The sequence below is a fragment of the Mustela lutreola genome, chromosome 4 (assembly GCF_030435805.1).
Source record: "Mustela lutreola isolate mMusLut2 chromosome 4, mMusLut2.pri, whole genome shotgun sequence".
In the NCBI taxonomy this organism is placed as follows: Eukaryota; Metazoa; Chordata; class Mammalia; order Carnivora; family Mustelidae; genus Mustela; species Mustela lutreola.
This window is the reverse complement of record NC_081293.1, coordinates 87,434,802-87,450,195: the sequence shown is the minus strand read 5'-3', so window position 1 is coordinate 87,450,195 and position 15,394 is coordinate 87,434,802. Positions and strand designations below refer to the sequence as shown.

The 15,394-nt window shown below is 45.0% G+C and overlaps 1 protein-coding gene across 3 annotated transcripts in view; it reads left to right on the top strand.

Moving 5' to 3' along the window:
- The window catches only part of DISC1 (DISC1 scaffold protein), a 367,278-nt gene that overhangs the window by 337,894 nt on the left and 13,990 nt on the right, over window positions 1–15,394 (top strand). For all 3 annotated transcript variants that reach the window (XR_009352717.1, XM_059170453.1, XM_059170454.1), the window contains 2 exons: window positions 142–418; window positions 14,969–15,087. Coding sequence is in view for 2 of the 3 variants with exons in the window: in XM_059170453.1 (XP_059026436.1) it covers window positions 142–418; window positions 14,969–15,087 (396 nt within the window). In the remaining variant the exon portion in view is untranslated. The remainder of the gene's footprint in view (window positions 1–141; window positions 419–14,968; window positions 15,088–15,394) is intronic.

Here is a 15,394-nt window from a genome sequence, read left to right as displayed (position 1 = left end):
GTTGAAACAATCCACCAGTATATGAAATTAAGTTGTTAGGTATAAGATGACGCACTTTTAGCCAGGTAGACAGGCTATTGACTTGGTAAGATAAAACATCACAGAATAAGTCTTCCTGCCTTTGTTTCCCCTCTGTTTCAGCTGCAAGTGTCCACTCCTTGGAAAAGTGTGGGGAGCTGACTTGGAAGCTTGTCGGTTGCTTATCCAGAGCCTACAGCTCCAGGAGGCCACAAGCACACTGTCTGCGGAAGACGAGAAGCAGACAGATGACTTAGTGGGAACCATCTGTCCATCCACTCTTGCCATATCCCCCAGGATCCACTCTGAAGTTGAAAGGAAGACCCCTTTGCAGGCCTTCGAAGACTGGAAGGCTCACCCGAGTCCATCTCTGTACTTTGCTGGCAGCGAACAGAAAGAGGTCTGTCCATCTCTATAGCCTCACAGAGGCCCCCTCAGAGGGGTATTTTGGGGCCACGCTGCAGATGGGAACAGGAAATATTGGGAGGGAGACCCATCAAACCGTGCAGCCTTTTGAAGGTTTTAATAATCCTGGAATACGATTACAAAATAATGTAGAATTTTTGTGGAAGTTAAAAAAGAGCAAAAAGAATCACTTTTGGTGTACTTAGTTCTATGTTCTAATTTAATGGCTAGAGTTAGAATAGAAATCTGGTATATAATTAATATATATAGCATTCAGCACATGTGCCGTATATAACACATTGTTGTGTATACTGTTATATGTGTCACATGTGTACTTAATTATATGTTTAGAATCTATATATCAGTATTAGAATATCTCCCTCTATATTAGTATTGATTAGAATCAAACATTCAAATGTATGTATGCATCCCCTTGTTTTGGCCCAAACAATGTCGTAATGGATATTTATATTATACTCTTTGCATTTAAAAAAAACCCTGATACTTGGCTTATGATATATACATATGTATATATCACATATATAATTAATATGTGGATTTGTTTAATTAACATTTTACTCCAAGGCGGCCTAAATGAACAGAGAAGTGCCCCACCCCCCCTCCCCCGCCTCCCTCTGCTCCCCTCTTTTCCCACCCTCCCCCCACTTCTCTCCCTGGGCCATCTCTCCCCCCACCACTTTCTCCTCCAACCCTAATAAGACACTTTTCAATGAACGTTCTCTTGGCAACTTGTTCCCCCCCTAATTTTAGTACCACACCAGGAGGCTTCCAAGCTCTTTTCCTGACTAGGTACTCAGGTGTTCTAAATTAAAAGGAAACAAAATCCTGGTGAGGCTGAAGGAACATATCACTTAATGTTCACGGCTCACATGTGACATTAGATGTGGCCCCCCCCTCCCTGGACCTTTGCCACAAATCCCTGCCCCCCGACTCCCCCAGGCAGGCCTTCCTGTCCTATCTGTAAGACCAGACACTCACTGGCAACGTGGGCTGCAGTCAATGCCTTCTGGATTGTTTGGAAAATTGATACTTGATCCCATATTTGAATTGAATAACCTTATGAGAAATAGGGCTGTTGTCACTCCCTAGAATCCTGCTGGCCTTCTAAGTTAGGCTTTAAATTGAGCTCTAGATGGTCGCAAGTCCTTTGTTAGCTGGCTACCAGCCCTGTTGGTGGAGTTGTTGAAAACTCACCGCCTGTTGCAGTTGGCTGGCAGGAAAGAAGATTCTTATGGAGTGAAGTGCCACCTAAGCCAGGGGTTCACAGCTCTGGGCTGAAAATACTGCGGGCCCTGGGTCTGAGCCTTTGAAAGTAGGGTTGACTGTCCACAATGGGCTTCCAGAAACTCAGTACCAGGACAGCCAGGAGCCAAGGCAGGAGCCAAGCCAGGCATGGGATAGGGTCCGCTGAGACATGGGTCAGGACTGATTCAGCAAATTCCACCTGTTGGGGGAGTCTCCCTCCCTCCCTCCCTTCTATGCCCATTGTCCCTCCAGGCTCTCTGGCAGATGACATTCCCAGCTCTAAGAGTATTATTCTTCTCCCATAGGATTAGGAGCACCTGCCCATCTGACTATAGGAAAACAGCTATGAAGTAGGAAATGCAAAGTCAAGAGTGAATAGCGAAGAACCTTATCATAGAATGATACTTGAATTTTCTGGTGAGGAGGAGGCCAAGACTGTAACCCCAGGGAGTAGTAGAGTGACAGTGGCTGCTTCTGAGTTCCGGGGCCTCCCTGCCCCCAACCCCCACCTCCTCTCCACCTACTGAAACCCTGAAGCTTTCCCACAATTTTTTGCTGCTTCCTTCAGGGTGGGAGAGCCAGAGGGTATTTTGAAGCTTTCGCTAGCTTTCGGTGCTGTCTTGTGTCCTGTGGCAGGCCTCAGCCCACTTACTGTTCCTGCGTTGCTTTTCTGGGTTTCTAGTCACAGAGAAGGGTGAACACCCTTCGACTTCATCAGTGGTGGAAATGTTCAGATAGCAGATACTGTCTGGAAAGGGCAAAATTATGGGAGCCGAAAACAGATCAGTTGTTGCCCGAATTGGGGTGAGGGAAGAGATTGTTCACAAAAAGCAATATGAAGGCTTTGGATGTGTGTGCGTGCGTGTGTGTGTGATAGAACCATCCCGTATCTTGGTTTCGGTGGTAGTTACACAACTGTGTGCATAGATCTGTAACTTTACACCAGAATGAATTTTATTTATTGCTTTACAAAGGTGACTACAATTTTAAAAATAACACGCACCTATTTAAGATCGAGGCCATAGATGTTGGAATCAGTGGTTCTTGGCTCAGGGCTATGGGGAGGCGGTATAGTGTGGCAAAAGGAGCCTGGAGCTCAGATCCTAGTTAGGACACTTGAAGGCTGCGTTTACTCATCTGCTAAGCACCCCCACCCCCAGACCCCCAAATAAGGACAATAAAATCGATCTCATGAGGTTATAAGGTTTTAAATAGAATAACACATCTAAAAGTGAGTTAAAGGTTTAAGAAAACACATAGTAAAGGCTTGAAAAACTGGGTTCGTATTTTTTGGGGGGAGAGTGTTAGCACTCTTTCTGGCAATCACATACATCTAAGACCTTTTAAAGAGATTATGCCTGGCTTTCCTTATCAAGAAGCAGAAGCGAGCAATGAATTAATGGGAGATAATCCCAGACAAGAAAGGCTTAATAAAGAAAGAATCTGGTTCATATTTAGATGGAGGATTCTTGACAACCGAAGACTCAGAGAAACCATAATCAAGGGTCTCATTAGAAGGTGTCTTCATTTTGCTGCCTCAGTCTGCCGGGGAGTCCTTGAAGTCTGAGTCCTTGCGTGTTTATCCAAAGCAAAGTGTCTCTTTGCTTTGCAGCTGGGAGTTGGTTTTGCTTGGGAACTCCCTGCCGGGTCTGGCCGTCCCACACCGGTTTCTCTATTGAAGCATGACAGCCCGAAGGCAGGCAGTTTCTTTATAACCCGAATCTCCTATGAGAAATTGCTGACTCCTTAAGGAGGTCCCCAGGGAGACGGCTTCTCAGAGACTTGGTAAGTGGCCCACGTGGTTCTGTGCGTTTCCGCGGCACATTGTTGCTATGAGCCATCTTTCATTAAAGCTTTTGCTATGTGGATGGTTCCCCGGGCTGCTCCGCGCCATGTCCCCCATTTTACAGCTGGACCCGTGGAGGCAGAGTCATTTGCTTGGGGCTTGGCTGGGGAGGAAGTTGGCAACAGGGCCCAGGCCCAGTTTTAGCAGGAGCTAGCTCGGATCCTAAGAACTCTGTGCTTTTCCGCGGACTCTGGAAACAATCAGCCGCTGTTGGCCGGGGTTTATAGACGGTGCAGAAATTGCACGGGGGCCAGACAGGAGCTGGGAAAATCAGTGAGCCCGCTTCCTCTGCGGTGAAGTTGCCCTTTTGTACTCGCTGTTCTGGCCCTAATGCCTGCGTAATTCTCTCCTTCCTGTCTGCAGCCTGTCCTGCTGGGGTGCTTTCTGTTTTTCCTGCTAAGTGGGCTCCCCTCCCATGGAGTTCCCTGGACAGGATCACTCTCCCCTAACTCCAGCTGCTTCCTTTCCAAGCCAGTAGCTGCCACCAAAGAGGCTTAAAAGGGCCAAAAAAAAAAAAAAAAAAAAAGGCCAGAGCTCTGAGCGATCTTGTGCAGCATCAGAAAAGCCAGTGTGCTGTCTGCCGTGAAAGACATTCACAATAAGACTCAGGAGCAGACGGTGTAGCTTTGTTCCAGGGTACAGGTGTCTCTAAAACTCCGTTCATTTTCACAGGGCCCATCTTGCAGAAACCTCAGCAATTGCGCATCTCCTGCAGCTGCCACTGCGGGTTTCTTTAAAGGGGACCCGAAGCACAGAGAGCATTTGGAAAAACGATGCTCCCCCGGGTCCTGTCTTCTCTCCTTCAAATATTATTGAGTTTCCCCAGGATTTTCAACATGGTATACATGGAGACAGGGAGTTTCTTTCATGTGAACGTTTTACCGTTTTCCGTGGCATTTGTTTAAATCATGTCATTAGAATTTCAGGTACAACTGGGCATACATAGGATTAGAAACAAACACAACTCAACCCATAGGCACGACACAACCATATAGGAGCAGAAGTGTGCAGGCTCCCCAGGGCTCCGTCCTGGCCTTGGCCCTGGACCTGGTCCTGCAGGTCGAGGGAGGCCACAGAGCCACAGGGCGAGCTGGAAGGTAGGGAGGAGGCGGCCTTCTGTGCTCAGTTAGCAGCCTCCTGCTGCTTCTCTCAGTTAATTAACACTGTCAGCTTGTCAGCCTCCTTCACCTGCCCAAGGAAAGGAAGTGGACTCTTCCCATGCCATACCTCTGCTTTCCCTACTTTTTGAAAATTATGGAACCACTTTCTGTGCTCCAGGACCTAACAGTGGCATTTCTTTCACTAATTAAAAATAGGTCAGTGCTTCCGAGGAATCCTGCCCAGGGGCTCTTGGAGACACTTTCACCTTGAGATTCCTTGTCATTCACTGGGTGGGGATCAATACAGAATTGTCCCCGCAGAACTGTCAAGGAGTCACTTAGGCCATTTATAACACAGGAGGCTTTATCTGATGACTACGCAGGCGCAGGCGTTGCTTCCCAGTAGCCGAGAGATTTTTAAAATCCAGGGTTTCACGTTTCTGGTAAACAAATGAATCCTCTGCCCCCTTGTCATCTGATGCTCTCACCTGTTGGGGGCTGGGGCAGTTAAAGTCCCGAACGTCCTTGTACTCCACAAGCTGGTTGCCAGCACTTCCCGTTTTCGCTCGCACTGGTAGAAAGCCTGGATGTGTTTAGAGCGTAAAGCATGCTGTCCTGTGGAGGGTAGAAGTCCAGAACCAGGACGAAACCCGGGCATTTAAAAACAGTAATTCGGCGCCTGGGTGGCTCAGTCATTAAGCATCTGCCTTCAGCTCAGGTCATGATCCCAAGGTCCTGGGATCGAGCCCCGCATTGGGCCCCCTGCTCAGCGGGAAGCTTGCTTCTTCCTCTCCCACTCCCCCTGGTTGCATTCCCTCTCTCCCTGTGTCTCTCTCTCTGTCAAAGAATAAATAAAATCTTAAAACAACTAAAAATAAAAACAAGAATTCTGGTAGTCTCATAGTTGCATAGCTTACAAAAAATATTGACAAACGCCAAAATTTTTCTTTCCATCTAAAATGAACACAGATGCAAGTTGGCGTTTGATTCCGTTCTCCTGGTTTCCTTTTTGTGGTTCAGCAGTTCTTAGCCACCAACAGCTTGCAGAGCCCATTCTCCTGATGTGGAACTCCCCCAGCTGTGTTCCGTTCTCATTTTTCTTATTACAAAAGGGCTCTTATGATTTGACGTCACTACCCCCCAAATCTGAATGCTTATGTTAAATAGAGCTTATTTAAGTACCTGCTAGTGGATATGACTGTTAGTTACACATAGATTTTTCCTCGGAGTTTCTAATAGGGTTTTTGGCCTTATGTGACTTTGATGTTCAACTGATGTGTGCCGAAAGGAAAACAACCCAAGGTCTCGTGAATGATCAAGTGATATAAAATAGAGCATTTCAAAGATTGCCCTTCATATAAACTAGAGACCATAGGCCAATTAACCTATACAAATTAGAATTCGGCCACTTCTTTCTTTTATCAATTTTTTTGTTCTGTTAAATGGTTCCGTGTAAACCGTGTTTCCCAGCACCTCCTCTGTAGTAAGTGGACAGATACGTGAAGACAATTTACTGCTCACTCTGACCCTGAGACATCTAAATATTTCACATGCTTTCCTTACTACTCACAACATCTGGATGCTTTTAAAAGAAATACCCACTTACTCAGGGCGTAGCCATATAACTTGGGAATTTGGAGGAATACTTGTATCATGGAGGAGTAAAGATATGTCTTTCATGTCTTCATTCATGCCTCTCTGCTCATTGACATTAATGACTAGAGAATGAGTGTTTATGTGCAAAGACAAGTGCTTATGAAGTCTATTTCAGGTAGATGTGCAAGGTATTATTTGTGGTGTGGACAGGAGTTTGTCGTAGATAAATAGTCTTTATGTGGACCATAAATAAAAAAAAAAAAAAGAGAAAGAAAACCATATAGCATTCCGGGAATGTATTTGCCAAGCAAATATTTTGGAAAACAGCCCAAAGGAACAGACTTAAGGCTGTGATTTTAATACCGAACTAAGGAAATGCTTTAATGCATCAGCTCAGCTCATGGATGGTGGTAATCACATCTGGTTTGCCTCAAGCTATAGGAGAGGGAATGAAACTTAACAGTGGAACAAACATCATGAGACCAAGTCCCATTTTTTTTGTTGGTATGCATATGTGCGGTGCGGGGTTAAATTTTTTTTAAATGTAAATATTGCCATGGTGTAAGTAATCTGCAAATGCAGATGTCTTGCCAACTATAAGGACAGACTGCTCTATCACCTGTCCATTCTTATGTGGACTGTGAGTTTTACTGCAGGAATTAAATATTTTTATGGATAGGCAACTATTGCCGATGCCTTATTACATGGCCAAGGAAAACAGGGATATAAGTAAGCTGGTTGAATTAGAGCAACGACATAGGGTCTCCAAGGTGGAAGCTGCTGGCCTTTGATCATGGATCTCATTCCCCAGCAAGGGGCGAAGCCGTTGATGACTTCAGAGTGTATAGAGCACCCAGTGCAATGTATTGCCCACCTGAAGTAGAGACCTAAAGAGTTCTTGTTGATCGTATCGGGTTAATTGTAAAATCATAGCACTAATTCTTCGTTCAGTTATGAGGTTTTTGCCTTTCCAACATCACACCGCCCCTCTCTTGGGAACGCCTGTTGACAGCATTTTTTAAAAAGTCAGCTATTTAAATTTCTCGATCCACTGACTCATCCCAAGGTGTAGCCCATCTGCTCACATGGGTGCAGATCACCAGTGACGACCCACACTTCTGGAAATGCTTGCTCTGTTAGGTGTGAGAGGCTTTCATAAGTAAAGTTGGCAGCGCTATCTGGTAACTGGCAAGTTAATCTATATGACTTTCTGTTCTGTAGGTATTTTCTGTTCATAAAAATAGCCAATACGATTTCCTGATGGCTCCAAGGATAGCCTGAGGGATATTTTTATCAGATCCTTGCTCATTTCCAAACAATTACTCTGATGTAATCCACTCCCTCCCCTTTGGGTATGGGCTCTAGTTTTAAAAACGTTAAATGTCGATATTCTACAAATGTCACAGGCGAGGACTTAGCCTTGTTTATGGGAAATATCACTAAGGAAAAGAGCCCTTGGAGACCCTGGCCACGGAGCGGGGGACGGTTTGTCACCAGACTCTCAACTTCAGGCATCTGTCTGGGGGAGCCCCTGAATGCGTGTTTGGATCTGAGTATCAGCGGTTGCCAATGAGTGTAAGTAATGAGTTGTCGAACTCATTTTAATGGGAAAATTTCTGCCCAAACATTCAGGTCTCCAGGTTTTGATTATAAGGTGAGGTGGGCAAATTATATATGAAATGCCACCCGGCCAAGTTAGTGCTCCCAGACCATACCCATGTGGAGGGACGGTAGGAAAGATGTAGGGCTTTTTCTGAAGGGCCACGAAGGACGCTTTCGTATGGAAATGCTGTGGTGGGCACAGAGGACAGCTCACAGCCCTGGATCCCCACAAAGTGTGACTCTTCACACTTTGCTGTGATGATGCCACAGGGAATGCAACCTAAGAAACAGCATAGCTTCCCCGGGGGCAGTAGTCACTTGGGTAGAGGAATGACAGGGCATCATTATGCCCCCTCCTGGTAGCAGAGACAGGAAGGTATGTGCCCCGTGAAGAAGGACGGTGCTTGGGCCCTAACTGAGCCCCGGTGCTACAGGAATCCAGAAGCGTTCCTGGAAGAAGTGGAATCTGAGGGGTTTTGAAGAGAGAGATGGTATTAGTCGGAAGGAGAAGGGGAAACGCTCAGCTATGGGGCCATTTACCTGGTGACGTTTCTTTCATTCTGACCCAGAGGGACAATACTCCTAGGGCTAAATGAGGGGATGGAGGTACGGAAAGCAAAAGTCATAATTTGAATTGCTGAAGCGACAAATTCCTGGAGAGTTTTCAAAGCCACTTTGAAATGCCAAACAACCTGTACCTTATCTGTTCAGAATTGCCAACCCTACAGAATTCCATTTCAGCTAGGAACACCGGAGACTTTGTAGTGGGTGATATTTTATTACCAAGGGTCCGTCATGTGCTCATGTGGGGTTTTGGTTTTTTTGGTATGGTGTTTTTTGTTTTTTTGGAGTTTTTTTTGTTTTTTTGGTTTTTTTTTTTTTTTTTTTTGTTTTTGTTTTTTCCGCCACATTTACTTTAATAATAAAAATGGAAGCAGAGGTTACAGATTTCAAAGGAAGAGAAGCTCGGCGCATGAAGAGTTCAACTTGGCATCTGCCAAGGTGATAAAAGAGATGAGAGGTCAAGGCTCTCCTATTCTGATTCAGAAAGGAGAAACTCGCTTCCTTCCCTTGTGACTCACCTGCTTTCCTCTGCTTCCAGCCTTATGTTTTATGGACAATCGGATCAAAGGTTCCCAGCTCCCCACGGCAGCTGGGTGGTCCTGGTGCCCATCACTGCCCACTCCAGTAGACACTCCCCTACCTGAATCATGGAGCATACGCCCCTTAATGACGCGGAGCCCTCCAGGAATCAGAGCAGACTTCGCAGAGTCCCGGTGTGGAAGGGAGGAAAGAGGGGATATCTTCAGGCACCGCCCGCTTCTCTGATCTCTTTCTGTCATCAGTTTGTAGACTCCCTCACTCCCACCCTGGGCCAGCCTAACAAAAATCCCTTTCTGTGTTTCCCCTCAGCATGGCTGAGTCAGACCTGGAGGGAAGAGCCGGCTCGATATGGGAGACCTGTGTCGCAGACCCCAGCCCGCCACTTTCTCAGTGTGTGACCTTCAGCAAGACACAGGACTCTTTGAGAGGCTTTTCTGTGTGTTTAAAAGGAAGACCTGAACCAGATCATTCCCGAGCCCCTGCCAGCTCTAATTCTATCTGCTTCTAGGTATTAAAATCCTTGGGGAAGGGTTCATGACTTCCTTAGTGGCCCTCCCTGAGGTGGCCTTTTATAAAAGCTTGCATTTGATGAACTGGGAAACAAGGTGGGTGTCAAATGAGAGGCTTCATTTTTATGCACATCCCAAGCTGGGGACTCCTGACCCTCATAGCTGACTTACAGATCACTTAACCGAAATGCCAGAACTGCCAAAGCTTTCATGGAAGGACAATTGCTTTGAAAGAAGGTTCCTTTGTTTTAAGACAAGCAAGCAAACAAAAGCCCTTTAATAGCTCCCGTTCCTTTACTTGTTTTTAGCTTTCCATCATGGCTTAGTCAAAGAAAATGATAAAATCAGAAATTGGGGTATAGCTTATGGACAAGCCCCCTGCTCTTCTGCCAAGGGCATCTCTGCAGAGGAAAGCCTAAAACCTGCTGGCTTAAAAGTACACACTCAGAAAAGGGGTCCCCAAAGCAAGAGAGAAATCTCACTTGGTGCTCCCTGCAGCGGCTCTGCCTTCCTCTGTGACTGGAGAGAGTGCGCACTCACATTCGCAAAGGACATGGCCATTTATCTGGAGCAGCCGTATGGTCCTTTATCCCATGCGGAGGGTGTGCCCCCAGACGAGTGTGAGACACAGAAATCCACCCGCCTGTTCCTTCTGCCTCTTGTGGCGGAAGCACCTTGCTGTGCTGTCTGCTAAAGAAAGAGTCATTTCTCCCAAAGGTGGAAGGAGGTCGGGCCCTGTTGGTCTTATTGCAAATACATACATTGCAAGTAGAAGTATATTGCAGAATATGCGTCCGCACTGTTCCGTAGCCCTGCCTGCACATCTGGCCAGGAACCAGGGATCTGGGGACCAGGCACTGGTGGCCATGGCGGCTCACGGAAATCTCCTTGCACACTTTAGCTCCGAGCCACAGTTTCCAGCACGGCGGGGACCTTCCCATCTGAGACAAGCCCGGGCATTAGCGTGTTGTTGCTCTTCAAGGTCTAGTCAGTCTTGCTGGTTTTTTAGCTGGGGACCAGTGAGAGTGTACTTCATGCTAGCATTCTGCACCGGTCCTATCTACCCACGCAGCATCCTGTGTAGGGTATGACCTGTCTGCCTGCTGTGCTCGCTACTATGACTGCACAACAAATCATCCCAGCTTAGGGATTTGGAACAACAGTTTACTATATGCATGGATCTGTGGGTCAGGAATTCAGATGGGACACTGCAGGGAGGGCTGTCCCTGCCCCCACAGTGTTTGGCTATTAGCAGGATGACTTGAACGTGGAGCTTGGAATCATCTGAAGACTAAGTCCCAAGCGTGCCTGGCTTTCAGCAGGTCAATAAGATACCCACACGTGGCTTGTCTGTGGGCTCTGGGCTTAGGCCAGGTTCAAGGGCAAGTGATCAAAAAAGACATATCATCTATTACGAGCTGGCTTTGGAAGTCAGGCATGTCTCCTTTGCTGTGTTCTGCTCGCTGAAGGATTCTCAACAGCCCAGCCAGGTTCAAGGGGAGGAGAAACAAACAGCAGAGGGATAAGGTTCTGGAAGGCTGTATTGCTGTGGCTACACACATACTCTGCCATACCTGGGCATAGCATGGAAAACACAAGGAAGTTCCGCCAAGTCCCTCAAGGTTAAGGTTAACAGGCAGGACCTCCGCAACTGTGTTCACTTTACACCCATGACTGGTCCCACCTTGGCCTCTGTGGACACATAGGATTCCTTTGGACAGGGCAGAATTTTTCAGCAGGTTGGTAGAAATACATAAATCTGACCTTCATCGGCTGTCACTGCTCAGGTGAGGGCTTAAATGAGTTCGCTTCCCAAGATTCCATACATTCTTCAAATAACGGCCACCTGGGTCACATGCAGGACCAGTTCAGGAGCAGAGTCTGTCGGGCCACCAAGAGAAGTCTGGTTTGTGGTTTGTTCAGGAGCCTCGTAGAAATTCTATGAATTAGGGAAATAGCCCGGAGGCAGAGGGCCAGTCAGGTCTCCCATTAGTGGTCACGGAACCATGAGTTCTTTGAGTTTGTTTCTTCTTGCCTTTTTATGTCTTTTTAATCTGTAAAATCGTTTTTAAACAATATTCAGGTGTATTTTTTCCATTCATCCATTATGGCTTGAATCAGTATCCTCGGTAAATTTTTTCTTTCTTATATTTTAGAGAGGTGGAAAATACAACCAAGTATGGAGAAGAAAATAAAAATCTTCAATAACACCAGCCCTCGAAATAGTAATAGTCAATATTTTAGTGCTTTTTCCATTGTATATTCCTGCCTTAAGATGATTTTAATGGCTAAATATGAATTAAATATACCAGAACTTATTTTAATCACCCCTTTTATTGTTGGACATTTTATTTCTTCTTTCCCATGCTTTTCGTGTAAATACTTTTGCATTATTAAGATACTTTTTTATTTAACATATGTAAGTAACATTTTCTATACTTATTTAGAAAGTTTTAATAAATATTATTTAAATCTAAATAAAATGTATTTCTCTGTGATAGATTCCAGGAAGTGGGATTCTTGGATTCCAGGCTATGAAAAATTTAGTTTTTGCTACATGGTCTGAAATCACTTTCCCAAATTCACACAATCACTGGTGACCTGTACATCATTCTACAAGGCAAACAGGTGTGGCTTATCAGTTTAGGGGGCAAATGTAAATTTTAAATGAACTTAATTCAGCTCTAATTTCTATTTGTTTTAGCATGACTGGGAGGATTAAGTCATTTGCCTGTATCTTAAGTGCTTTCAGTCCCTCGGTTCTGATTTCCAAGCCTGTGTTTTTCCTCTCTTCAAGTGTGTTTTCAGATGTTTGCATTCCAGCCCCCGCCCCGAACATGATGCTTTTCTCCTCCGTGTACGGCTTGTGGTCTCACAGCCGCCTGTCATTTGCCTACAGATGTTCTAATTCGAAGCGTCTCGTTTACTTCCCGCATGTCGGTGGCGATGCCCACTGTCCACTCTCTCCGCTTCCATGCGATTTGTCTGCATCTTTGAGTGATAATGTGATTACTTTTAGGATCAGGAAAATAAGGATGCGTATGTGATTTTTATATATTCTCTGTCTTCTCATCATCACCGCTGTGGTCAATGATGGGCAAACCATCACTGTGCGCGTCCTGGGCCTTTTTGTTTGTGTTCCTTTGTCCTTGAAATGGTTTGATGTTGTCAGTGAATGCTTTTCTTCTGTATATACATTCACCTGCAATAGAAAAGGCTTCTCCAATATTTGCAATAGTTATTTATAGTTCCCCTTAGCATGGTTCTATTCTAATAGAGTTTACCAATTGGGATATAAACTAAAAAACATTCTGGAGTTAATATAATGAATATTAAATTACATATCTGGATTTAATGATTATTCTTGGCCTCCAATTATAATATTACATAACTTGTGATCTCTAAGGCCTCTTTAACAGAAAATATCACCACACCTGGGTATTTTGTTGTATTTTTGGGTCTTAATTACAGCTTTTGTAGTAACCCTGAAGTTTAATCTAAATATATATCTTAATTCTTTCCCTCATACAAAATTACTTTTGGTATACCTTCTAAGCCTTTCACTCCGGGTTGAGAAAATACTACTTTTACATTTGGTTACATTGTATGTATGTATATGTATATGTATGTATTTATTTTTATTTTAAAAAATTTTTGGTTAAATTTTAATGACTTGCTTTTTGCTGCTAATTTATCTATCTTTTTATTATGGTTTTTTACTGAAATATAATTGACATAGGACAGGATGTAAGTTTAAGATGTACTACTTGTTGGGGCGCATGGGTGGCTCAGTTAGCTAAGTGTCAGACTCTTGATTTGGGCTCAGGTCATGATCTCAGGGGCATGAGATCGAGCCCTATGTCTGGTTCCATGCTGGTAGTGGAGTCTGCTTGAGATTCTGTCTCTCCTCCTCCCTCTGCGTCCTCCAACCTGCACTCCTGCCCATGTGCATGTTCTGTCTCTGTCTCTGTCTCTCTCTCTCAAAAGATGTATAGTGTATTGACTTGAGACATTTATATATCATAATATGATCACCGTCCTGGTTTAGCTAACACCACTGTCACATCATATAATTATCATTTCTTTGTTGTGGTGAGAACGGTCACTATCTGGTCCGTTAGCATTTTTGAAGTTTATACTACAGTGTTGTTGACTATAATCACGTGCTGTGCATTAGATAATAACCAGGACTTCATTCCTCTTCTAGGTGCAAGTTTGTCTCTTTTAACAACATCTCCCCACCCCCACACCCCAAACCCTTGGTAACCAGCATTCGAGGCTCTGCTTCAACAAATTCAGCTTTTTTAGCTTCCACATAGAAGTGATACCATGCAATATTTGTCTTTCTCTGGCTGGCTTATCTCACTAAGCATAATGCTGCTTTTTCCCTTTCCCTTTGTTCTAAGATTCCCTATTTCCTTGCCTCTTTTTTTTTTCTTTTTTAATCTTGTTTATTCTTTTCTTTTCCATGTCCGTGGGCTTCTAAATCCAGTTATTGTGCTTGAGGGTACAGGAAGAACGGCTAGCCCATGCCTTTAAAGGGTTTTACTGTCACTCATGAAAACCTAACACATATCAGAATGGCTGGAAGAATAGTGTGACTGAAGGCAGTGGGTCCATCCTGTTGGCCAAAATCAGATTGCATGTGAGGGGACACAACGGGTGTGAGCCCCTTGGCTGGTTGTGAAGGGGCCGAGTTTGGACCCTGTTCTGCGGGTGGTTTTGTCCTGGAAAACAGGATAGGCCACTTTGGGGGTTCATGTGTGGGATATAAGTTGGAAGGGGGAGCATCTGAGAAGGAAGGAACTCCAAGACTTGGATGTTCATTCATGGAACCAGTGAGTACCCCATGCCTGCCATGTGTCGGAGCTCTGGACCCCACCATCCACCTTGCTCTTATGGGGTCTTGTCATTCAGCAGTCCTTCTCTTCTGGGGCTTCTGCTGTGAGGGAGAGCAGCCTAACACCTGTGGTAGTAGCAATGACAACTCTATGTTTAAAGCCCATCTCGTGGCATTTAAAGTCTCCTTAATTTCTAACTTTCAGGCACTGTGACTACTGTGTGAAGACACGCCTGCTGCCCTATTGGGCTCCTGTGTCCTTAAAGGAATAGCTCTGTTCTTGTAGGTTCAACCGGGTTGCTCCCATGATTCGCCCCAACCCAACTTCGTTTCGAATTCCTATTACATTGTGAGTCTGCCCACGGATGCAGCTGGGACACTCAGGCTTCCCCTTTGATCATTTGATGTTAGGAGTTGACATCCTAGAAATAGCACATCCTGGATAAGGGAGGTCACCCGTGGAGCTCATCATTCGGTAATAACCTGAAATTGGTTCATGTCTTCTCAAGAATGACCTCCAGGGAAGACTAAGGTTCTGGCATGATTCTCCTGGCGTGCAGAAGCTGGGAGGACTCTGCTGGTTAATCTCCCCCCTGGGCACCACTGGGTACACTACAGATGTGCTCATGGTCCTGAAATAGTCGATAGCTTACGAGCGATCTTTTTATTTTTCTCTGGCCAGGAATCTTGGCTCCTTTCTTCGGAACTTGGAGAAAAATGTGAAGCCATAAACAAGAAGTTACTGTACTTGGAAGATCAGCTTCACACAGCCATCCACAGCCATGATGAAGATCTCATTCATATCCTTTTCATCCCGCAGGTTAAGTACCTGCTAGTTGTTTTGTAAGAGCAAGTCTTAAAAATATACTCAATTTTTCCATGCCCTAGCAGATGGAAACAAATAGATACTGCTGTTTTTTATAGCATAGCACACCTTCGATCTCGAAGATTATCTTGTATGTAGTGTTTTCTCTCTAGCCTTTGGTAAGTAATCTAGCATTTTTGATTATTAAGCCTGACCACTAAAAATGCACCATGAAGTTCAGACATGCATAGGAGGCCAAAACAAAATGCAGGTTTCAAGGGGGCGTGAAGCTAGGTTTGTGGG